General features: G+C 37.3%; 1 protein-coding gene across 1 annotated transcript in view; it reads right to left on the bottom strand.

Moving 5' to 3' along the window:
- Positions 1–27,268, bottom strand: part of Drosha (drosha ribonuclease III) — a 120,826-nt gene that overhangs the window by 25,017 nt on the left and 68,541 nt on the right. Inside the window, exons 20-26 of the mRNA XM_048802861.1 lie at positions 20,145–20,252; positions 19,244–19,382; positions 18,850–18,910; positions 8,537–8,596; positions 6,843–6,942; positions 3,286–3,388; positions 1,163–1,233 (exon numbers count right to left, since the gene is read on the bottom strand). Of these exons, the coding sequence (XP_048658818.1) occupies positions 1,163–1,233; positions 3,286–3,388; positions 6,843–6,942; positions 8,537–8,596; positions 18,850–18,910; positions 19,244–19,382; positions 20,145–20,252 (642 nt within the window). The remainder of the gene's footprint in view (positions 1–1,162; positions 1,234–3,285; positions 3,389–6,842; positions 6,943–8,536; positions 8,597–18,849; positions 18,911–19,243; positions 19,383–20,144; positions 20,253–27,268) is intronic.

Here is a 27,268-nt window from a genome sequence, read left to right as displayed (position 1 = left end):
GGTGGGAGTGGGGTAGGGAGGATAGACTAAGACTGGAGGGAGGAAACAGTAAAAAGGTTGCTGACCTTGCCAACAAAAGATAACAGCTAGAACAATGATATCTTAAGATTTAAGAAAATCTTAAAATACATGCTATCTGCTATAGAAACAAATCAAGACACAGGTTTGTTTATTTGTGTAGGACAAAAAGGGGGACAGAGAACACCTGTAGATAATTCTCCCATCAGAAAGAAATTTACACGTATAAAAAGCATCACATTTTTAGAAAAACTAATAAAAATATCAAATTCTCAGACATGAACAACACCCAGGTCACAATTTTTTTAAAACTATTGATTTTTTTTTTCAACTACCCAAAGTAATGCAGTAATAACATTTGACAGCCACTTAAGTTGAAGGTTTCACAAAGGCTTAAAACACTGGCTTCCTGTGTTCTTTATTACTCCACCAGGGCTATTTCATTCAATTATGATGACATTTCAATTTGGAATACAAAGTTGCCTCTCCCTTTAAATGTTAAATTGACTTGTTTGGGTACAAAAAGCATCCAGTATGCTCTATTACATGCAAGATTAAAAAGGTATCTCTGGCAATATTAATGGCATAATACTTTAGTAACAACAGAAACTATTTTAGAATCTATCTTTTTTCTTTAAACTATAATTTGCTTGGGGAAAAAAAGTAACATCCATACTCTTTATTCATAGGCCTCTCAGAAACTCTCTATGAACTGACTTTCTAAAATACATTTGTCTAGTTTACATAATTTACATAAAAACAAATCAGAAACACAAAAGCCAAAAGGCTATAACTAAGTCTCCATGTGGTAGGTACCCAGTGATTATACAACACAAAATCATAATTAACTTAAAGAAACTACGAAATGAAGCTAAGTGCTATTACATTTGTATTCATATTCAATTTATAAGTGACCGTAAGAAAAGATGGCTCAGGTCAAAGAAAACCCCTGGAGTGACTGCCTTGGGAACTTCCCCATCCACTATAGCTGAATAAGCTTTCTGATATACTTTATATCTATTACCTATGGTAGAGCTGGGTATTTTGTTTCTGTTAGTCTCTTCAAAATTCAAAAACCAGTTGCAATAAATTCTTCTGTAATGATATATAAAAGAAAAAAACAAAAACAATTCAAGATAAATACCGGATCATTAAAGAGTAAGCGTCCAAATAACTGTTTGGCTTCCTCCAGGCTTCCCTCCAGGTAAACAGCTCCTGGATAAAAGGAAGAGAATGTCAGAAGGAAGACTGCATTAATATGCAGAGAAAATTATATATCTCTACAAACAGCAAAAAGGCAAGCCAAAACCACTCAGAAAAAAATTGAAGTGTTCAAAAGCGTTTGTTTAAAGGTAACATTTTCCCTCTTTTAGCTATGCTTTACGTTGTTACATATTGGGCTGAAATACAAAATTTAATTCACTAAAATTAAAATCTAACATTGTAAGTAGCAGAGGTCAAATATGAACTATAATGAAGGGCATGAGTCAAAGCTGTACTAAGAGCTTGAGACACAAACATTTGACTCGACTCTACTAAAGAGTATGTCATTTCACTTTCTGTATTTCCCAAATATACACTGGCATCTAAGAAAAAGCCAGATAAACAAAACCAGAGTCTGGACCAATGAAGGCTTCTGCAAATAAAAATCAGGATAACTTTTAATTTGAAATGTATATGTATACACTTAGCAGTAATTATAACAGGAAGCACTGTGATAACATTTTTTACTTGATATTAACTAACTTTAGAGAAGGATGATCATGTTTTCTTTTTTTGAACCCAGGGCCTTGTGTATGCTAGATAAGTGCTCTACCACTAAGCTACACCCCCATCCTAGTCATGTTTTCTTCAAGTCAAATTTTTACATCTATCTTTAGAAAGACTACTTTTCCATGTAGGGTGTTATAATACTTAGTTACCAGGATTCTTGATAACTAAATACATTTATTATTTATTAATAGTTGTAGGAATAATGATTGCAATAGGAGTAGTAGTTATTTACTTGTGGTGCTAAGGATCAAACTCAGGGCCTTGCACATGCTAGACAAGAGCTATACCAATGAGCTGACCCCCTGTCCCATTTCCACATTCTTATCTTCACCTTCATAGGTTGTCTCAGGAGCAAGGCATTAGAACAGATTTACAGAATTTAGACTCATATTTTGTGATTTGAGGAAGAGCTTAATTAAGTAGAACTCTGTTCTGGATTGAATGCTGTCAGGACTATATCCTTTCAAGAACTCTGTGAGTGAGTGACACTATCTCTATCTCTCAGATGGGGAAGCTGAAGATCAAAGAGACAGGATAACTTACCAGAGACACAGATCTGATAACTGAACAGGGAACTGAATCACATCTGCTTGGCTCTGGAGCCAACAGTAACACTAACTGTCAAAAATATTCTATGTACAGAGCACATTAATTTCATGTGATAAAGTCTCTGAAAATAGACCTATTTGTGAAAAATAGACATACCAGTGAAAGACTGAGGATAATTATTAAACATTGTCTTGCTACTATCATCATCATGAAACTATAATGGGAAGCTTTTATATTCATTTTCAAAGGATGAGGGCAAAAATGATAAAGACGTACAGGTCTTTGAAAATAAAATGTACTTTATAAAAAAGTGAAAAATTGTCAATCTACTACAACATTCATTGAAAAGCATACTTTGTAATCATCAGCTAATTAACTCTTCATAACTTTCCTGTACCAACAGCTAACTATTCTGGTTACAAACAAAAAGTAGCATTAGTTATAAGGAACCTGAGTGAGCAGTTTGGAGTCTACATCAATCTTGCTTCACTTGAACAAATATTAGTTATATAGACTCAAACCCAGGATTTTTAAAATGTGGTATTTTCAAGATGTTTAAATTAGAAAATCTTGCAAGTAATTCAAAATGTGGTCAAAATCAACACTGAGACAACTGTAGCAACCCAATTTGTTTTTGTATGAGATAAATTAAATCTGGAAAGTAATCCATCTCCATTTTAATTCACTTCAATTCCAGAAATACTAAACATCTATACAACATCAGATACTCACAGGAACCAAGAACGGGAAAAAAAAAAAAAAAGCTTCAGAGGAACTAAAAATACTAGGAGACAAGGTAGGAGACAAGGTAGCAGGCATTGTACTAAGGATCTCAAGTGCTTTGGGAACAAGTAATTCTATCCCAAGTTTCCACACTTGAGTTTTATGTGCTCTTCAGATAGATCAGACATGCAAGAAGGAAGGACGATTTTAAAGGGAGATTACCTATCAAGGCTTCAAAACAATTAGCCATTGCATGTCGGAGGTCCGATTCTCTGCACAGGTCCGGTCCATGAGCATATAGCATAAATCGATCCAGTTCAAGTTTCTATGAAATTCAAAATGACAGTAAGTTCGGAGAGAGTTTGCCAAAATCCTAACTATAATAACTCAGCATCTCCTGGGGAGAGGGCCGCTGGCTACAAGCCACTGGTCATGTGTCAGTACGTTAAGAGAGCTTAGTCTACCATCCATCAGGAGGCCTTTATACGTGATTCAGTTCAGACTAACTCAACTTTTACCCAAACTCCAACAGTGCACTTAGGGTTCTGAATTGATCAGATCTTATCACTCTAAATCCATGTTTAGAACAAGGCAAGGATCTAAAGGCCCTCTATCTTTGTACTTGTGCCCCTTTATGAAATTTCTCTATGGTTGAGAGAGACCTTTTGAGCAATGAATTATCTTAAGGGATCTAGGAATATTTTTTTCAGTGGATTTGTATTTCTTTTTTTATTTGGACTCAGAAGTTTAAAGCCAAATTTGTAGCCCCACACTAGCTATAGAACTTAAGAATACATCACTGTATACTAACTTTACCTCTGGATTCATTATACTGTCTAACTTATGTTTTCTTTTGATTTCTAAAGCTACTTAGTTCATATCCTAATATTCAATTAAATATAAGTCCTTTTAGAACTAGACATAGATGGATATTTTTATAAAACTCCTGAGAATGAAATGATAATACTTTTCATAAAAGGAGAATGATACAAACATTTCAGAGACATGCAATAAATCGCTTTCCATTACCATGTAATTCAATTCTATAAATACTTACTAAGCAATAACATGCCACATAGTATGGAACAAGTTGCAAGTCAATGAACAAACCTAGGACAATATGAGATTCATCAGTCCTAAAATAAGACACTCAGATTTTGTGTGTCTCCAGATGTATATTAAATATACAAATACATTTATAATGCAAAATGACAGACAACAAAAAGAGGCATATTATGCTATCAATATTTTGTTTTGCTGGGAATTCAAAGTATAAAAGCATCCTCGAGTGCGAGTTTTCACTATCACAAACGTAACAGCAGAAACACCTTTTAAAAAAAATTGATCCCAAAGTGCAGAAATTTATACTAAAATATGTAAATTTCATCTGTTTCACAACTTGACTGGGAAAATCCAATTGTTTGTTATCTCTGGAGCCCTGCTTGAGAACAGACTGCAAACCTCATTTCATCTTATAAAACAACTATTCTGGAGTGCTGTGAATTTTCCAACTTCCCAGAGTCCCTACTCTATTATCCTTATTTTTCCATGTAGGCATTGGTAGAACTTTTAAAAAGAAGAGAGTATATAGGCTGGGAGTGTAGCTCAGTGGTAGAGTGTGTGCTTAGCATACTTATGCATGCTGGTTCCTGGTGATTCAATCCCTACCACCAAAAGAAAAAGAAGAAAAGCAAGGAGTGGTGTGCTATTGTGTGTGCCAAAATGTTCAGCGTCTGAAAAGCTGACCTCAGGCTTACATTAGACTCTCAAGAGGTCAGTAAGCTTCTAATTCTGCAACTCCCAAATCATTAAGGACCACTGGTCTAGAGAAGAAGGTGGGATCACCAGTGTGTTCTGCTGGAGCCCAGAAGTATGGAAATGTCAAAGACTTGGGTTTGGTGGAGGAAGAATATAAATCCCTGAAAATGGAAACTGGCCACCCTGCACTACTCATGGCTCTGTACTGTACCCAATGTGTTATGTAATAACTTCTGCTTTTGTCCTATGACAATTTGCCACACTTCAAAAATATCCTTCCTACTGTCATTCCTACATGTGTTTGAATAATTATGCAATTCCATTACATCCTAAAATAGAAAAAGAAAACTTTAAAGGGGGGCAATGACAATCTACTTGTTAATATGTACTTCCAACTGCATTTAAAGGAGTCGTACATGATATTGTGAAATTTCATTCACTGGGAGGCTACTTATGTTGTTGCCTACACTTTTTCATTAAGACACCCCTATTTACATTCTCAAATGCCAGGAAAGCTGCTGGCTCAAAGTCTGCCATTGCAACTGTGACGATGATGGGATTAAATAAAATAAAACCATGCATTCTTGCTAGCACAAAAAATCACGGGCTAAAATTAACCACATTTTGAAAATAATTAATGCTTTGGAAATATCAAATCAAGAAAGCAGTCATAAAATTAGGGCAGGTTTTGTCTAGCCTTTTCTGTCAAATTCCCAACTTTTATATCAAAATGAAAGGGGAAATTACTTAAGCTAAAAAAAAAAAAAAATCAAAGAATACTCATAGAAGCTTTTCCAGTGAATTCTTGGTATTTGGGGATTTAAGAGTCACAGCTCTGCCTACTATTGCATAAACCCAAAGGTCTACAAGAATAAAAAAATGTATCATGAGAACAGTTGTAACTGCAATAAAAATAACTAGCTCCAGAAAAGTCATTTACATCTTCTGTGTGCTTACTATGAACAATCATCATGCCAAGCACTTTATAAAAACTCATCTAATTCTCATAACCAGCCTGTGTGGCAGAGACTAATGCCATTTCCACTTCATAAATAGGAAAGCAGAGGCTTGGAGTAGAGAATATCTGGACCATAGCCCACCCTGTTGGCAAGATGAGGGGAGTGGACTGGAACCCCCACGGGTCGGCAAAAGTGCCCATGCTCTTATTTATTTATTTTTAAAATATTTTTAGTTGTAGATGTACACAATACTTTTATTTTGTTTATTTAGTTTTTTACATAATGCTGGGGATCGAACCCAGGGTCTTGCACATGTTAGGCAACCACTCTACCACTGAGCTACAACCCCAGCCCCCCATGTTCTTATCTGTTATGATTTCCTATAAACACTGCTTGGAGAGGAAAACAGCAAATCACACCATGTAAGTAAAATTCCTAGCAGGAATCCGAATTACAAAGAGGTCCTGTTAGTCACTCAGCTGTCAATGAGGCAAGCCAGACAACCTAAACCCTAAATTTTAATTAATGGGATTTCAGATTTGGGGGATTTATTTATTTATTTTTTATGTTTTTTGCAGTGTCCATTTGTACTATTTGAATATTAATTAATGGGATTTCAGATTTGGGGGATTCCCAAAGATCTATAAAGTACCCACTATGAATGTAAACTGAAGTATTCCATTCAAAGTTGTAATTCTGCATGTTAACATAAAATTATTAACAAATTTAATACAGAAATACTACATAAAGGAACAAAAACAAAGTATTTCGCTTCTTTTGCTTTATTCCCATGTTCCATTTCCCCAAATGTTTTACCCTGTTCATACACAGCTGTCAATTTTTCCTTATCAGTTTTCAAGGTACCTCACTGTGGAGTTCATTAGTGGCTGATGAAATTCACAAAGGTAACTGAACTAATAAAACTAAATTCTTAAAACCCAAACAAAATATACTTCTGGTCTGTAAAATATTACATCCTTAATATACTCTAAAGAGTTACTCATTCAAATGCATGAACTAAAGAAAAGAACTTAAGTACAAATGCTTCAGATGTTTCCATACCTTTGCTAGCATGGCAAGGTGCTGATTCTGAACAATGGCAGTCCTATAGGTTGCTAATCCTCCTTCTTCCAGACTGGGAAATAAATAGTACAAATGGACACTGCAAAAAACATAAAAAATAAATAAATAAATATGCACCACATAATTCTGTCTATGGCAAACAGAAATAGGGCTAGCACACAGTATCTGTGCAACAAATACCAGATGAACTGAACTAAAGGGTCTGAAAGTCTGTGGACATTAAATAGCAATAAAGAAGGTGCTGGAACCCATAAGACACCATTCACTCCTATTTCCACATTTATTTCTATTAAAAGATATCTCTGAAATCTAATGATGACCAAGACCTAAACAAACTGTTACAGTTTTTATTAAGAGCAAACATATCTGAAATTGGGGACTGGGGATGTGGTTCAGTAGTAGGACATTAGCTTATTACTATGCATGAGACCCAGTTCAATATCTAGTACCACAAAAAAATAAAAAATAAAGTTACTTAGTGATTAAGCACCCCAGGGTTCAATCCCCGGTACCCCTCCCCTCAAGAGTTACTGAAACTCTGGAAACAAATGTGTCTCCCCAGCTGGGTGTTACAGGTGGTCTCTGAAGAGAATCCTGGAAAGCCCTGAGCAGGGCATACAGTGGCAGAGCCTTCCGAAGCACAGACAAGGGCAGGGGCAGAATTGGGAGTGGCACACAGAGCTAGCTCTGTTGTCAGGATGAGCCTAGGGAAGCCAACCAGAAAAGTGTGAGACCTGGGTAGAAGGCCACACAGAAAACTAGCCAGGCCAGGACTACAGTGAGCCCCTCCTATACTGCCCAGCATTGGACAAGAACTGCGGATTAGGATGGCTAAGCACAGTTAGTCTCAGAGGATTAGGAAGTCCTCCTTTTTCCTCATTGTGTCCTTCCTGTGAAAAGAAATGACCCAAAGAGAATAAAAATAGCTCAAAATAGTTCCAAGAGAAGAACATGTCTCCTCCCTTTAAAAGACAGATTATGTGGGGCAGGGGCTATAGCTCAGTGGTAAAGCATCTGCCTCACAGGCGTGATGCACTGGGTTCAATCATCAGCACCACATAAAAATAAATAAATAAAGATATTGTGTCCATCTGCAACTAAAATAATATTTAGATAAAAAGAAAAAGATTATGTGAGTATGAAAAAACGACACACATTTTCATACCCCTATCTTTAAATTAAGGATCCTAAAACATGTCTGAAAACACACACACACACACACACACACACACACACACACACAAAATCTAGTCATTAAAATTACTTGTAAGCTTTACTTCCCTTGAGATCAGAAAGAGTGAAAAAGGGATCAAAGACAAATCCTGGAAGATGAAATGACATTTTAAAATATCATCCTTTTCTTTTCAAATTGAATATAAGCTCTGAAGCATCTAGACCAAGACCAGCTGATCTCCGACGGCTGTAAGCAACTTTTAACATATGCTTGACAGGACACAGACACGGCCTTTCATCTCATAATCTCACTCATTACAGCAGCAGCAAGTGTTAGTTGTCAGGGCAAGAGCCACCGACATGCAGCTTTTAAGCTCCACAGAAGAGACAAAATTCAAGGGGCTTCAATGCGTTATTTAGCTAATTACAAAGAAGGTAATGTAATAAGTATGTTACCTACAAAATGTAATTACTGGGGAACTGTAAAAAAGCCTACTTACCTGGTCAGGAACTCAACAACAGCATCACCCAGAAATTCCAACCGTTCATTGTGATTAATCCTACAATGAGAATTTAAAAGATCACTGAAAGCATCACACTTCCTTTCCCTACCCCTCTTCTAAAAAAGGAAACATGAGAATCAACATGAGGGTCTTTCAGTAATAGAACACCCTGCCTTATTACTCAGTCAGCACAAATAACCACCATCCTAGCCAAAGACATGGGCAATGCGGAAGGCAGTCTTTCATACTATGTGGTTCAGGGTATCTAATCTATGCTTGTTTCCCCTGGGAACCAGACTCGGGGCATGCAGAAAAGTCACATGACATGGAACAATTGGAGTATCTCTGTACTACTATCAGGTGGATAAAGAAAGGAGAGTGCATTCTAGTGAGAGTTGGAACTGACCACTGGAAAGTCTGTTTTGATTCCATGTTCTCGAGATAGCTTTCCACACGGAAACTCAACTCAACCCAGTATGTAAAATCCTTCACAACAAACCAACTCACCTTTACTACCTCACAACCACCATTATCCTTGCCCACCTATGAGTTGGGCTCCTGCTCCAAATTGTCTCCTACTCTTTGGAGAAGGCATCTCCTAAAATATTTGATGCCTCTTTTCAGGCCAGGCTCTCTGGCACCGTAGAACTTTCCATTATCTACCTTGCATACCTAGCCACACTGAAAATCTACTCATCCTTAGACCTTGAGAAAAGATTTTCTTCTCTATGAATTCCTATCTGGTGTTCATTCTCAAAATTAATACATGGATCACACTTTATTTATGTGTTAATTATATGATTAAGTCACATCTCACAGGCTGTTAGTTTCTCCTGAGGTATCAGGATGAAGCAACCAGGAAGATGGCCAATGGGAAAATTCCTTCTGCCTCTCAGCAAACCCAATGTAGCCACCACCTCTCAACACTAACATGCTTCTTCCACTGTGTCTTTGGTGAGCAGGGACATGCCATAAACCGATTTAAGTTTTCAGAAGGCCTCCCTGGTGAGCTGGGGTTGTGGCTCAGTGGTAGCATGCTTGCCTAGCATGCATGGGGCACTGGATTCGATTCTCAGCACCACATACAAATAAATTAAAAAATAAATAAATAAAGATCCATCAACAACTAAAAAATATTAAAAAAAAAAAAAAAAGGCCTCCCTGGTTGCTGTACAGGAAAGAGAAATGCTGGAGGGAGTACTACAGTCCCAAGGAGACATGGAGTTGCCTGTGCTGGGGAGGTGACAGTGAAGGAATACAGGTATAGTTAGATATGGGATACATTTTGGATACACAGCTGAAAAGGATGGTTACTAGTCAAGATCAGGAAGCTAAAAACAATAAAGGTCAAAGCCTAGAGTTCAGCTGTAGTGGCTGGGGAAAAATGGTGAGCTACTGTGCAGAGGAACACCAAAGTGCAACATCCCATGGAAACACACAGGAGGTTTATGTTAGCCATTCTGAAGTGCCCACAAAGCTCCCATGTGGCGTGAGCCAGTGAAGAGCTGGGTGTGTTAACCTACTCTTCATGGTTCCATGAGGACAAAACTGGTAGGCTATTCAGTAGAAGCCAGTGTTTATAGACAGGACTTGGGCGCAAACTAGATGGCACAACTTGAGGAGAAAATGCAGCTGCAAAAAAGAAGGGGGTCCTAGATTGAGCCAGGAGGCTGTCAAGGTTGAGAGGCGAGGGAAGCAGAGGGAAGCCAGAAAGGGAGAAGGCTGGCCAGGGAGGCAGAGGAAATGGAGGTCAGTGCATTATCCTCCAGCCAGTAGAGCGAGCTGCAAGAAAGAGGTGGTAGGCCAGGATCATATTGCATATTCAGGTCAGATGGGGACAGAGCAATCTTTCAGTCACATGAAAGTCACTGGGGCAACTGACAGTCCATCTGTGAAGTGGTGGTAACAAACTTAATTCTGCCTAGAGGCTGAGAAATGGTGTTGTCTGAAGTTAAATATATCAATACCCAAGTACATGCTGAAAGAGAAAACACGGGACGGGGGAAGTACAAGAGGAGGGGACAGAAGGAACAGCGACAGCACCAGAGCCAAGTACAGCACACAGAGGCAGCTCCTGAGCAGAAGTATCTCTGACCCTAACCTGCATCTTCTCCCCAAATTCTATAGCTGACCATCGTGTCTAAACCTATCTGGCTGTCAAGCCCTTCTCTACCAGTCCCACTGCACCAGGTCTTTCAATAGTAGACCAACCTGTTGACCAACCTCCACTCTGTACCCTGCACACACACCACACACCAGGCTTGCTCCTTTTCCTGCTCCCTCTCTCTACCCAGTCCTGCCCATTCTACAGATACTAGGATCCACCACTCCACCTTCATTCCCACAAGATGTAAAGGGTTAGCACTCAGGCTGGGGATGTAGCTCAGTGGAAGAGGGCTTGTACAAGGCCCTGGGTTCCATTCCCAGCCCAACAACAACAATAAAAAAGTAACAGGTCCATTGACAAATTTTTTCTTATTCTTACCAAGTAAACACTAGACATTAAGTGACATTTTATTTTTTGCTGCCACTCCACCAGCCAAGAATAACTAAAAAGTTCCACAGTAAAATATAAAATGTTGGTTTTTTTTTTTTTAATTGTTTAGAAGCTACTCAGTACTGCGATTTTGTACTCTATTAAATGCACCTGAACTCCAAAAGCATCAAGAAATGGGGGCAGTCTTTAACATTAAGATGAAGGAACCCCTAAGTCCTCTTGCTAATTTCAAAAAACCTAACGATGTACTGTCCTAAAAGAGAAACAGGCTCCACATCATGAACAACCACAAGAATGGGAAGTTATACTCTGTATATATCTAAAAAGAACAAATTAAAAATATATACTCATGTATCTCTAAAAATAACTTAAAAAGGAAAAACAGAAACAGGGAGTTTTTAAAAAGAAAAAAATTACAGTAATTCTTTTTCATTAGCCAGCAAAACGAAAATGTGTTTTCTGTAGTAGAATTTTTCTATTTTATTTTCGTCCTAATAGTTCAAAGTATTACACAGCAAAATCCAGTTAATATAAAAGCAAGAAACCCTGGCAAGAGGCTGAGGGTTGAGGGGACAAACCACATTTGGACTGTCTTCTACTCTATGGAAGAATAATAAGATATCTAGTCCAAGAGTAAGAGCTGCTTGAGAAGTGAGTAAGTGATGTCAGACAGGCAAAGGTTCACCTTGATTTCTTTGATAAACATTTCTGGAGAAAAAACCTATGTCTAGGATCTTAATGGCCACAATCTTAGACTGTTATTCAGTTTGTTAAAATACAAGGTCACAGTTCTAAACAGGTTGATTCAATAATGAGTCTGCCATTCATTAAATAATTTGCCCATACCCAACATGTTTTTCTAACATGTACATTATGATTAAACTCTGGAAAAAAAGCCACAAACCAAAATGGTGATTAAATTCCACTTTAGTTTATTCTTCTACCAGACAATTCCTAACCCACTGGTTTATCTGAAAAAACGGACAGTGAGCAGCTAGTTCTCAAAGCAGAGGCAAATCTTTTGTTCCTTCTTCCATTGTTTGTACTTTGTTTAACCACACAGTTTATACACACTAGCAAGCTTCAAGATGAGATGTCTGCTGAGCAATAAACACCCATTTTTTTCTAAGAACTTCAGGAGTTCTCTGTAACAGTAAGCACTACAAGGTGTCATTTACTCCATGGAAAGCCATCTTGGCATGGGCCAAGTTCCAGGGTGACTGCTGGAATGAGTGTACAGACAACATTTTTTCTCCTTGAATTTTAGTCGTCCTGCATGACTGGTAAGGTAGAGCCACAAGGGACCTTGGAAGTCAGTGAGTGGAACCTTCTACCCAATTCAGGAACTTCTGCTCATTGCATTTATCTAGACACATATGGGGAGAAGTCACAGCCCTACTGTACTTTGAGTCCCACATGAAGGATCTCTTGAGATTTAACTAGAAATGTTTAAATGAGTAAATCCACTGGTGGAATTTATTTATACTAAATGCATTTCTTATTGTATTTTAATGCAAAATATTTATGTATATCTGCCTGAAAATATACAGTCAGCCCTCTATCTATGAGTTCTGCATCTGTAAATTCCACCAACAACAAACTGAAAATAATCCTCCCAAAACTGCATCTCTTCTCATTACCCCGTAAATATTAGAGTATTAAGTACTATTTACATAGCATTTGTATTATATTAGGTATTAAAAATAATCCAGAGATGATTTAAAGGAGGATGTACATCCAAGGTTACGAACCAACACTATGCCATTTTATAGAAGGGACTTGAACCAGTGGATTTCTGGCACCCACAGTGGGTGTGGAAGCTGGAACAAATCCCCCATGAATATCAAGGGATGACACCTATAACTGTTATAGCCTTAAATATACAGACATCAATCAACAGTCCTAATAAACCTCTCCATTGGCCCAATAGATTTTCATATGTTTTATATGGTAATGACTCTACCAATTTGAAACAAAACCCAAACCAAAGCTGCTTAAGTTTTCTTAAGTTTCCCCTACCACTCTCCTGGCTCCTCCTTCCCAAAGGTCTTACTGATAATGCATGAATATCTTGAATGCCTTCAAATGCCTAATCCTGCAGAAACTCTTTTGGTGGTGATATTTCATCACAATTTGCATGAGTTAAATATAACTATACAAATGAGATTCATGTGGTTTCAACAGTGACACTTTTTAAAATTATGGATAGCATATTTGCTTGAGAGGATACCATCATAAAAATTAATTATTTTATGGTTTTGATAGGCAGACAGGCTATCAAAATTTATTTATTAATTTTAAGTCTTTGTGCCTTTCTGTAAATTCTAGCTGACACCAAATCAGATTAAACAAGACACTCACTAGCTGTTTAGACCTCTGATGACCATTACCCTGCTTAATGACCCAAAGTCTCTCTTTCTAGGCTATAAGTAAATAGCCTGGAATAAAAGCAATATTGAGAATGACATTCTTTCCTTTAATACTTAATTACTGAGTGCTTGCTTTGAAGAAGGAACTAGTTATAGAAAGGGAGGGGGGACAAAAAAAAAAGTAGGACAACAGACCTTCAAACATAATCACAGTACACAAGAAAACATGTACAAATAAGTAAATACCAGCAGAACTTGAACAGGCTGTCACGAGGCTGCATGGGATTCCAAAGCAGCTGAAATGATGATCTACATGGGAGATGGACAGCCACAGGGGAAAGAAAGACATGCCTGGAAAAGTGGCCTGGGGCTAGGTCATGGAGCTGGAGCTGCCAGGACGGGTGGCCTAGCCTTTACTCAGCAGGTGGAAGCTATGGAGCTGGTTACGGCTAAGAACTAGAATCAAGGTACCAGAAAGAGCAAGCAAGACGCCTGACCAAAGAGGCAATCTGCATGTGTTCTAGCAGAGGGCAGTCAGTCGTTAATGGTAATGGAGGATGGAAGGAGAGGAGAGAGGGTCTAGAAGAGTTCAGTTCTTCTCGGCCCTCTTGCTTTCCATTTTCCTAATTATATGAGTGTCCAGAAGCAAATTACCCATACAACCTACTAGCTCTCCCTATGTCTTTTGCCTGCAGTGATGATCTAACCACTGATTCTTAGAATTTTAAAATCTGCTTCAAAGATAAACACTTCCAAGGAGCAGAGACCACAGCAACCCATTTTATAACAGCAACCAAGAAACAAACAGAGGAGAGGGCAAATAGTTTAAAGTCAACTCAATTATTCAGCTCACAGTATAAAACTGACCTCTAATCCCTAAACAACTGCCAGATCTATCCTGAGCCTCTCAGCAGTTTTGTGTGTATGTCCTGCTTTTGATCTTCACTGAAGCACTTAGCAGAGTCCCTCCTATATTAAGTTATTTATGCTTCTAGAATTCTCACCCTACACCTCCTGGTTAGAAGGGGCTTTGTCTTATTTGCCTTTGGATCTCCTAAAATACCTACAAACTAAAAAGGCTCTGGATAAATGTCTGTTGAGTTGAATTTTTGAGAAGCTTCTTAAGTCCAGATTCCAGCACTGTCCACAGCTACGAGCTGCTAGTAGCAGCAAATTGCAGCAGATGCTGGTAGTAGAGGCTATGAGGCTCTTCTTAACAGACACCAGGGTCAATTCTCCATCAGCAAAAAACAACATTCTCATGGCAAAAAGCAGCAGAGGCCAGAGTTAAAGGACAAGAGAGTATTTGTTCTCTGATGTCATTTTCAAAATGTTAAAGTCAGAAACGACATAATTTCTCAGATATCATCCCCTTTGCCAAGGTAAGAAAGCCCTTTCTGAGTTTCAGTTATGTGAAGCAAGTGCTATACTATTGAGCCACACCGTCCAGCCCAAAAGCCAACTCTGGCTAGGGATGTGGCTCAGTAGTAGAGCACTTGCCTAGCATGTGCAAGGCCCTAGGTTCAGGCCCTAGTACAACAACAACAAAAAGGTGGGGGGGGAGATAAGCATCACTTTTAATAGAGCAAAAACACATACTGTGAAACGTGAATGATACCATCAAAACATGTAATTTCACTGGGTGTGGTGGTGCATGCTTGGAATCCTAGTGACTCAGTAGGCTAAAGTATGAGGATCACAAGTTTGAGGTCCACCTCAGCAACTTAGCAAGACCTTGTCTCAAAAAAATAAACAAGGGAGCTGGGGTTGTGGCTCAGTGGTAGAGTGCTTGCCTAGCAAGTGTGAGGCACTGGGTTCAATCCTCAACATGACATAAAAATAAGTAAAACAAAGGTATTGTGTCCATTTACAACTACAAAAGTAAAAAATATTAAAAAATAAAAAGGACTGGGAACATGGCTCAGTGGTTACGTACTCCAGGGTTCAATCTCTAGTACCAAAAGAAAAGAAAATATAAAATATATATATATATATATATATAAATAATTTACATACCAACAATTGGGGTGGTATGAGACAAAGATGATTTAAACCCATATTTTCATCATTGAAAAGTATGGTGTGTGTAGCTTTGTTAAAGGGGCGTGCAAGGGCCTCTTAGTAAAATTAGAGAGATCTGGAAACTCTATAATACAGAAGGATAAAAATGAAAATATGGTCATAATGTCCTGACTAAGGGCTCTCTAAGTAGACCTTTTTCTGATCTTAGACTCTGACAAAACACCTAGTGAGGCATATGTTCAACTTCAAATCAGAATTTTAAAGTTCCATGCTATCTTGCTTTTCACCTCTTGAGCAGAGAGGAAAGTTCATGACAACCTCAGAAAGAGAGCAAATGGAGGCAAGCCAATTTAAAAAGGAAAGTGGCATACAGGTTAAGCATCCCTCAGCCAAACGTCCAAAACTGGTAATGCTCCAAAATCCAAAACTTTTCAAGTTTCATATAAGTGCTCAAAATAGTTTGGACTTTGGAGAATTTGGATTTTCAAATTAGTGATATTCAAATGATTAAAATCAATGCAAATATTATAAAATAAAATTTTAAAAAAGCTCAAATCTGAAATACTTCCTAAACATTTAAGATAAGGCATTCTTTATCTGTTGAGGAAAAATGCATAAAGGAGACTGTGTGATCATTGCTAGCAATTCTTTTAGCTGTGGTATTGGCTGAAGCAACTGCCTCAACTATCACTCCTGACCCTCTCTACCTACCTTTAATCTATTTAGTCTGAATACCCACAACCACAGCTATTCAACTCTTCACCTTCCTATTTAAAAAAGGAAAGCTGCCCTCAAGTAATCTCCTCTGTTGGCTTTCAAAATATAATCTGCTCAACTTCACACAAAATTTAATCCTCCTGCTAGTAACCTCAGTCTCTTCCATTAGGCCTTTGATTTCACTCAGTTTTTTAAGGGTACTAATGAGTTTATACAGACCTAGTCAACTTTCTCCCCAGATTCTTCAGGGACTCAAGGCCACCCCAAAGTGAGAATTTTAATATATAAAGATATATTATAAGCTGGGAGTAGTGGAGCACACCTGGAATTCCAGCAGCTCAGGAGGCTGAGGCAGGAGAATTTTGAGTTCAAAGCCAGCCTAACCAAAACCAAAAGCAAGGCACTAAGCAATTCAGTGAGATCTGTCTCTAAATAAAATACAAAATAGAGACGGGATGTGGCTCAGTGGTCAAGTGCCCCTGAGTTCAACCCCCACTACCCCTCTCCAAAAGATATCTTATAGAAATCAAGAAATAAAATAAGAAAAGCCAACCTATAAAACTTCTCAACTGACTCTGTGAAGACCGTATTACCACAACAATAAAATCAGACAACAGCTAGATGTGGTGGCACATGCTTGTAATCCCAGCAACTTGGGAAGCTGAGCCAGGAGGATCACAAGTTCCGGGCCAGCCTCGGCAACTTAGCAAGACGCTGTCTCAAAATAATAATCTAGGTTTATAATTCAGAGGTTAAGCACCCCTGTGATCTGTCCTGAGTACAAAAAAAAAAAAAAAAAAGGAGGAGGAGGAGGAAGAAAGACCTCACAGAAAAGGAGAACTATAAATAATTCCTCTTATTAATGTAGACACAAAAATCCTCAGATAAATATAAACCAATTAAATACAGCACAATATACAAATGATTATACACTATGATCAAGTGAGATTTATCTCAGGAAGGTTAGTTTAATCCCCCAAATCAATTATTATATCAGATGAGTAGAATAAAAGAAAAAAATGTAAAGTACATGATTATCTCAATACAGAAAAAGCATGTAACAAACCTCAACACCCTTTTGTGATTAAAAACAACAACAACAACAAAAATAACACAAGGGATAGAATGTCTTCAATCTGTTAAAGGGCTTTTGTGAAAAACCCTCAAGAAACATCATTTTCAATAGTGAAAGACTAAATCCACCCCCTAGGACAAGAACAAGTGAAAAATCTGCTTTTAATACTTCTGTTCAATGTTGTATTAGAGGCTCTAGCCAGAGCGATTAAAAAGCATCTGACTTCACAAGAAATATTAGAGTAATAAACAAGATGATAAAAGTTACAGGATACAACATCAACATATAAAAATCAAATGTATTTCTGTATGTTTTCTAAAGAAGATTTAAATGGAAAGACATCCCATATTCCTGGGTCAGAAGACTTAATTTCAAGATAGTAACTGTTCCCAAATCAATTTACAGATTCAACCTAATCCTTAAAAAATCCCATAAGACTTCTTTGTAGAAACTGACAAGATGATCCAATAATTCATGTAAAAAAACCCGAAAAAGAACAAAGTTGGGAAACTCACATATCTTCTACTTTGAAACTTACTTCAAAACTACCACAATCAAAACAGTGTGGAACTGATATCAGGACAGACACACAGATCAATACCTACTTTATGTTAGGCAATGGTTTCTTAGACAGAACACCAAAAGCATAAGCAACAAAAGAAATAATAGATGAACTAAAACATTAAAACTTCTGTGCTTCAAAGGATACAATTAGGAAAATGAAAAGACAATTCCTAAAATGAGATTATGTGTCTTGTATGTGGAATATATAAAATATTATTATAACTCAATAAAAAATAACCCATTTAAAAATGAGAAAAAGGATCTGAATAAATATTTCTCCACATATGAAAAGATGCTGAACATTATAAGCCATCAAGGAAATGCAAATCAAAATGACAATGAGATAGCACTTTATACCCACTAGGATGGCTAGAATTAAAAAGAGTAATAACAAGTATGGAAAAGATGTGAAAAAATTAGAACACTGATATACTGCTGCTGGGAATATAAAATGGTATAATCACTTTGAAAAACAGTTTCGCAGTTCCTAAAAGATGAAACAGTTACCATATGACCCAGCAATTCCATTCCTAGGTTTATGTCCAAGAAAAATCAAAGCATATGTTCACACAAAATCTGCCCACAAATATTCACAGCAACATTATTCATAATAATATCCCTAAATTAGAAAGAACCCAAATGCCTATCAACTGATGAACGGGTAAATAAAATGTGGTGTAACTTTATCATGGGATATTATTTGGCATGAATTTGATACATAACATAGACAAATCTTAAAAACATTATGAGAACTAAAATAAGTCAGCCACAAAAGACCACATATTGTATAACACTATTTATAGGAAATGTTCAGAACAGGCAAATGCCCAAGAGACTGAAAGTAAAATGGTGTTTGCCTAGCACTCAGCAGGCTGAGAGGAAACAGGAAGTGACTATTAATGGATAGTGCTTCTTTTGGGGGTGATGAAAATGTCCCAAGATTAGAAAGTAGTCATAGTTGTACAATTTTGTGAACATACAAAAACCCCACTAAACTATACACTTTAAATGGGTAAACTGTATGTGAATTACTTCTCAATGAATTTTGTTTTAAAAACTACTTTACCTTGAAGGAGTTGGATCATCTTGACCAAGGCGTGACATAATATTTATTAAGGTGTTAATTCCTATTTTTAGAAAAACATAAATACATAAATACCATTAAAAGTATTCTAGGACCATCATATGGCACACAGAAAATGTTCTTACCCCAACTTGACTTTAAAAGGCTTAATATCTGCATGTCTAAAAGTCTGATAAACAATTATATAAAACACTTGATGAAAAGAAATTTTTCTAAAAAATTCATCTATCTTTATTATAATCCTCTTCCCAAAGTGAACAACCTGAAGTTATTAAAAATGGATCAAGAAGCACTAGAGAATGAGAAGATTAAAGAATTACTCAGGAAACTCAGGGCCAAAATATGAGAGTAGAGTCTCAGAGTCATCCAAACGAACCTTTTTTCCGCATGTGCATGTGATGAACTTTTCTGTCTCCATATTTGGGCTGCCGAATTCCACAGTTAGACAAAGAATTCCTGGCATGATCAGGATTCATCCCAAAATTTAAATGATGACTTGGATGAGTCATGGCCAGCTAAAATTTCAATGAAATAAGTTCAGTTTTAAAAACTCAGCACAGAAACACCATTGTTAGATCATCCTGAATAAAAGGAGGAAAGCTGTCTATCCAGTCAATTTTTTGGGAGGGGGAGAGAGTACCGGGATTAAACTCAAGGATGCTTTATGAGTGAGTCACATCCCAAACTCTTTTTTTTTTTATTTTGAGATAGGGTCTTGATAAGTTGCTTAGAGCCTCATTAAGATGCCAAGGCTAGCCTCAATCTTGTAATCCTCCTGCTCTAGCCTCCCAAATCGCTGAGATTACAGGCATACACCACTATGCCCAGCTCCAGTCAGATTTTTAACCTTGATCATTCCATCTTATCTCCTCCAGAATCAAATTTCCAGAACTCAGGCACAAGCCCTCTTCTGGAAAAAAAAAAAAAAAAAAAAAAAAAAACCCTAAAAATCCATNAAAAAAAAAAAAAAAAAAAAAAAAAAAGACCCTAAAAATCCATGCCTTTCAGAGAATTACATACTCAGCACTGGAAAGAAGAGGCAAAAAGAAGGAAGCAAGGAAGAGGTCTCAGGATTGAAGGCCGATTTTAGCTTGAGCCTATTTCTGTAGGGAGAACCTCAAATAAGTGTGAGAGGAAGGATTTGAAAGCAGCAAAAGCAACCAGGGTAGAACAAAAATCCTCATCACTCCCACAAGAGAACCTAATGCATCATTGTAAATCTGCAAGATAACTTACTTGTATTTTATTAGGGTAGTTCACAGGAGAGCAATTCTTACCTGTAACAGACAACGATCTTGGAAAGTATATCCTATCAACTTGTCCAGGTGCATCAGGCATTGGTGGTAGCGGATATGATGGGTCAAAACAGGCAGCATCATTGCATGCTAGAAAGAAATACTTTAATATGTTTAACCCTATAAAAATGCTTCATTTATTTTACAACAAACAAGAATCATTTCCACATGACAAATTTCATCTTGCAAAATCCTAGAACAGTTTACTGGGTGTGTGGCATCCTATAGAATCATCCATAGGGGGTGGCATACTGTAGTTATTAAGGGTCTATCTAGTCAGTGGAACCAGAATGCCTGAGTCCAAATCCTGTTCTGTCACTGTGTGACTTGGAGCAAATTACTTTACCTCTTTATCTAAGTTCCCATGGATAGTAAAAGGATTAAATGAGCAAATACAAAAATCTCAGCTCTTATTCAAGTAGGAGCCGCTCTGGTTCCATTAGTATGCAGCAGGGCAGCCTCGAGTGAGGCACATGCATTTCTCTGCCTCCTGTTTCTAATCACACACACAAAAAATGGATTAGGACTCATTCTTCTTTAGGGTGAAGACAGTTTTGACAATTGAAGGAAAATGACCTTCCCCAGGAAAATGCCCATATATATAGAAACATGCAAAAGTTATACCCAATTTTTATGTGTTCACAACCTAAACCCCATCATTATCTTTTGATAAAGAACCTCTGAACCAAATGATCTCCAAAAGCCACTCTAGGTTTAACATTTAATGATCTAACATTCCAAAGACAACTTTTGTAAAACCATCAAATACAGTTAAGGCACCTGAGGACATGAAACTTATATTTTTGCTTCAATCACTTTTCATTTGGCTGAAGATTCCTTATTGGGAGATGATTTCATGAAAGACATATTTTTTTCTTTTCTTTAAGAATGTTTCCCTAGAACTCAAGAAAATGAAGGAATCATTCTTATTCATTAGAACCTGGAGGATGGGCACAGCCCACAAAATGATTGACATATGCTTTACATCATTTCAGTCTTTGAAGTATTTTAAGCTGGTATTGTTTAAAAATACATGAAAATGGATTTGCTTGAAACTACAGAAATCAGTTCCCTGTATTATTAACTTATAAAGAAAGACTAGTTCTACCAAATAGGATCTCTAATCAACAGAAAATCTTTCTTGCCAGCTCCATTCAATAAATATACATTGAGCACCTCCATGTGCCAGGCCTTAAAATATCGGTGGAAGATTAAAAGATGAACGCCCTGTTTTTGCTATCAAGGGCTCCATTATAATCTGAGTTACTGGCACTTGGTCCACTTTGTTTTTATAAGTGCTATATTTAAAAACAACAATATGAACACAAAGTATGCACCCAAAGTATAACACAGTTTTGCAGCCATTTAAACTGCAGGAAGCTCAAGGGAGTTGATGCTGACAGCTCAAGGTGATGAGCCATGAGAACTATGCAGAGCAACTGCCTTTCTAAAGTACAGACTCGACCTCAAGCTTCTTATTTTTTAATACCTCCTGAGTAATGAATCATTACTTGTCAGGAAAGTAATACTCACTCTAGAATTTAATTGAGTATTAAAAAGTCACTTTACACTTCAAGCCCAAATCTGTCTCATAGGAGGCCTACCCTTCTCTTTCTAGTTCTACCTCTGGAAACAAACAGAACACTTTTGTGGCATGACCCCCCCACCATCTTACCTTAGCTAACCTGACCCTTATTTCCACCTTGTCTCATATGAAACAACTTTTAGTTCCTTCATCTCTTCCCCTAAACTTGCTCTAAACAGAGCCAGTTTCTCCTTCCAAATAGGTCTATTTCCTCGAGTATCATGGAAAATTATGTATGATCCACCTCTACCCTCTACCTGGATTCGAGACAATCATGTTTCAGTGTTATCTATGAGACTGTTATAATCTCTACTTCATTTTAAAAATTACCAAATCTTTGCAATGTTGAAATAAAATCACTGAGCATCATACTTTCCCTTCAATTAAACAAACAAACAAACAAAAACACTCCTTTGAGAGATTGTGAGAAAATGGTAGCGTAGTTTTCAAATCTCCTTAAATTCTCCCAAGACAGGAGAACAACTACACTAGCAAAACCAAACACCTCTGAAAAACAGCTATGTAAAAACTAGATAAGGAATCCTCACAAACCATCAAATAAAAGTGAATGAGAACAGACAGCATGGGGACCTCAGCATTAGCATGAGAGAAAAGAGGGAGAGTAACAGGGCTTCTGACAGCCCTGAGAATGGAATCATCCCCAAATCAACAGCTAGTATTTATTAAAAATGTGACTGAGGGACTGGGGATATAGCTCAGTTGGTAGAGTGCTGGCCTTCCATGCAAAAGGCCCTGGGTTCAATTCCCAACACTACCACACACACACAAAAAAGTGACCTAAACTAGAGAGGGCTGTGCACAATCTAATTCACAGGGTGAGAAAAGAGACAGTTGGACAATACTGGAGAAGTCTCGGTCCTTTAAACACTCCAAACTAAAAACTAAAGCTCCTTTGCAGTGTAATGCTCTACCATGAACAGAGAGTGCTGGGGGTAGAAGGCATTGAGCAAGAGAGAGACAATAAAGGGCAAAGGGAAGAAAAGGTCTAAATAAACACAGGGACAGGTGCCACCTGGAGGCTGCATTTTTAACACTGCAGAAAGAATAGGAGGAGCTCAAGATCCCTGAAAAGCTACTCTGCAATCTGTATTTGGGGTAAAAATGGGAGTTCATAACCCACTTGAATCTAATGTATGAATTATGATATGTCAAGAGCTCTGTAATGTTTTGAACAACCAAAAAAAAAAAAAAAAAGCTACCCTGGCTTACACCTCCTTCCTAAAAGTACCAAGAAGTATTCCACTTATTGTACAAAATTTATTTCACTTAAATAACTCAAAGAGCAACAAAAGAGAATCAAGATCAAGTCCAAAGTGAGGAAACATAGTTGGTGAGGAACAGATTCTTTTTCAAAAATATTCTAATAACGAAGGAAGACAGAATATCTCTTTGGCAGACTGCAATGAATTACTGAACCATCTAAGTAATAATCCACCAACGGTGACAATGTAACACACAGAGACTACCATTGCTTATGAAAGTCTTGCAAAAACAACGAACTTAAAATCTGACCACTGTTGTTCAACAGAATTCTCTGTGAAGACAGAAATGTTCTACATTTTGCTGTTAAAAAAGGCAGTAGCCACAGGGATCTACTGAGTGCTCAAAATGTGGCTAGGGCAACTGAGAAAATACCTTTTTAAATTTTCACTTAAATTATTTTAAGTTTAAATAGCCATGTGGCCAGTGGTACCGTCTCAAACTGCAGTTGTAGATCTACCAATTTAAAGGAAAAATAAGGGACGGAAGCAATGTTGAAGGACACCATACAGTTGCAGTCAGCAACACTAGATCAGACCCCAGAACATCTACTCAACACATGACCCATTTTCCTCAAGAAATATTGGCAGGGAGAAAAAAAGTGAAAAATGGAATAAAAATCTACAGATTAAAAAGACATTAACTAGCCTGGTATGGTGGTGCACACCTGTAATTCCAGCTACTCAGGAGGCTGAGACAGGAGGATCACAAACTCAGCAACTTATCGAGACCCTGCCTCAAAATAAATAAAAAAGGGCTATGGTATAGGTCAGTGGTAGAGAGCCCTTGGGTTCAATTTCCAGTACTGGAAGAAAAAAAAAATTAACTAATCACAATGCATTATTATTGTTTGAACCTCAATTCAGACTGAAATACACTTAACAGAAAATCAGGAAAATGTGCACAGTAGCTAGTTATCTGTATTATAGAAATGCTGTTGAGAATTTTTGAAGTTGATATACAGAGTTCATTATACTCTTCTAATTTTGTACGTGTTTAAAAACTTTTCATTAATAAAAAATAATAATTCTCAGGTCTAGAGATATAGCTCAGTTGGTAGAGTGCTTGCCTCACATGCACAAGAGCCTGGGTTCAATCCCCAGCACAAAAAAAAAAAAAAATTCTCTATCAGACCTTAGTCATTAAACAAAGACTTCTTTCCTTCCTTTACAAGTAGCACTAAGTCTCCAGTAAAAAAAACAGCTCATGTAGTGCAAAAATCAAAATCCATTTGTTAACTATTTAAAGCCAGTCACCTCTCAGATGATAATAAAAGGGATATTTCCTTCTTTGTGGTGCTAGGGATCAAACCCAAGGTCTCACACACACTAGGCAAGTGCTCCACCAATAAGCTATATTCCTAGTCCTGTCCTTTTTTATTTTGAGTCACAGCCTCACTAAGTTGCCCAAGCTGACCTCAAATTTGTGATGCTCTTGCCTCAGCCTCCCAAGTAGCTGGGATTAAGGCATATACCACCCTACCAAATTAGCTATGTCCATGTACAAACAAACCACAATGAATCCTGCTTTTATAGATATATAGACAGATCTCTATATACATGTAATTATAATATGCTAATTAAATAATAAAAATAATAACAATGATAATAAAAGCGATATCAGTAGAGTAGAGCAAGCACATCAGGAGTTGGGAGGAGGGAAGAAAAGGGAAGGTACTGGGAATTAGATGGATCCAATTATTTTATGTTCATGCTTGAATATTGCATAATGAATTCCACTATTATGTATCACTAAAATGCACCAATAAAAGAAAATGTCCTTCTCCCCCCCCACATAATCTAACTTACAAAATTCTTCCTTCAATTTGTTGTCCAGAATCTCTTAATCCCTAGAGATGTTTCTTCTCCCTGTGCAGCCATTCTTTGATAAATCACTGAGCAAGAGTTGGTCTGACAACCATGGCAGCCCTCCAACCCATTTCACCTGGTCACTCCAGGAAAACAGCACATTCATCAACTGATTCAAAATGTAGCTCTCTCTCCACTCAAATTAAACACACCAGCACAGTGTGGCTCCTCTTCTCCCAAGCCTCCCTCCTGTTTCTCCTCCAGGAGTCAGTGTCCCCAGTTGGACACCAGCCTCACACTGGTGAGATGACCATAAGGCACAGTTCTTTGCCCCTCATGAAGCTGTCTAGTGCTTTTCACAAACCTCCTCCTCAAGACAGCACAGGGCCAGGTGTCTCCTTCCATAGAAGACTCCATTTAACCTAAAGTGCAAAACTCTTTCTTCTTTTGCACTACTGGGGATTCAATTTGTTGTCCTCAACATGTATCATCTCATACATGTTAGATAAATGCTCTTTATGGAACTACAACTTTAGCCCTTTTTATTTTGAGATAAGAGTCTTTGTTGCCTAGGCTGGCCTTCAGCTTATGATCCTTCTGCATTTGTTCTAGAAATCAAATAACAGTTCCAAGGTGCAACTCCTGAGTAGTTGGGCACCACCACACCAAGCTCCATTATGTGTTCTTAAAAGTCAGGTTCTATAGTGGCCTGTTCCTTTTCTTCCTCTTCTGAGTCATCATGCTCCATTTTTTTCCAGTCTCAGATACATGTATATATAGATATATAGATACAGATAGATCTATATATACATGTAATTATAATATACTAATTAAATAATAATAATAATGATAATAAAAGGGATATCAGTAGAGCAAGCAGATCAGGAGCTGGGAGGAAGGAAGAAAAGGGAAGATACTGGTGAATGAGACCGATCCAGGTTTTGATTTTTTTTTTTTCCTTCCACAATGCCCAGAATTCACTAGCAAACAGCAACACAGAGAAAATCCTTCAATGGTTTCTCTCCAAACTTGGTGACAAGTCTGCATTTGGTTTCCATATAACCACAGGTTACAGCACCTGCCCTGTTCTCATTCCTCTTAACATTGGCTGGGATACCAGGTGGAATTTCCTAGCCACCTAATAACTCTTGCCAACTTCTCTGACCGAAGAAAATGTACTCTTACATCACTCCACCTTGGATTTATCACAACAGTTTTATCTCCTACAGCAGCCAGACAGCCTCACAAGGTTTTGGCCAGATAACTACTAGCAATTATTACCAATAAAGAGTAAGTTCTATATTGATGAACTACCAAAAATAGAAGGAGAAAAACAAACAAACAAACAAACAAACAAACAAAGGATTTCTGAGAAGCACTCAATCTTTCTTCTCTTAAAATTAAGTATAAGCCCATCTATTAACTGGCATCAGGGTTATTCTAAGTATTCAGTGTATAAATTAATTTAACTGCTATTTTTCAAGTCTCTCAGATTCTTATTCTTCATTATCCAAAATACTAAATACCTTTGTTCTGAAGGTTTTAAACTGCATTATTCTATGCCATTTATTTGAAGTACACATACCCAAAGAAAACATTTGTTCTAAGATAAGAAATCAAATAACAGTTCCAAGGTGCAAGCCAATATTACTTGAAAACAATAAAATCATTGTTTTCAAAATGCTGCCAATTTTATAAATATTTTTTAAACCTCTACAACCAAAATCATGAACAAAACATAAAAACCAAGTAAGCAATAAAAATGTCAAACTTGTATAGCTTGTGAGTAGTCACCCACACAATGGACTATACAAAGAAGGTTAAGACGACCCTTAGAAATAAGCCTAAAAGCAGCCTGCAAAATATATTCAGTTTTATCTGATTTACACACACATACAAACTAGAGGGAACTATGTTGCCCCTTATTGTTTACCTAAAGAATTTCAATGTAAAAATTGAACCAAAATGTATGGCTAAACTCATTAATTTAGAGGCAACTATTATTAATCAATTTGCCCTTATCATTCTCCCCTACATCATTTCTACCTTACTTTAGCTTTTTGCATTTAATATTAGAACTAGGTTGCTTGACTATAATGAATGAGTTGATGAGTAACACTTCCAAATTCTCTCAAGGTGGCATCTCTATATGTTAACATTTTAAGTTCAGTGCAAGTAATAATTCACTTTCACAACTTCAAGAATATTACAGTGACATTATATTTCATATCAAGATAAACAAATAACTCATCTGTTCACCTAAAGCTGAGAGCTACAGAATGCCTCCAAGATGATTTGATGTTGATGTGTAAAAAGCTATTTCAAAGCAGAGAGGCAACTCCCAACCCCCACAATGTAATCATTCTTAGATTTCTCTCTCTCTCTCTCTCTCTCTCTCTCTCTCTCTCTCTCTCTCTCTCTCTCTCTCTCTC

This window comes from Marmota marmota, unplaced genomic scaffold, assembly GCF_001458135.2.
Source record: "Marmota marmota marmota unplaced genomic scaffold, marMar, whole genome shotgun sequence".
NCBI classification, from domain to species: Eukaryota; Metazoa; Chordata; class Mammalia; order Rodentia; family Sciuridae; genus Marmota; species Marmota marmota.
The sequence above is the reverse complement of the archived record's forward strand: the minus strand, read 5'-3'. Positions and strand labels throughout refer to the sequence as shown.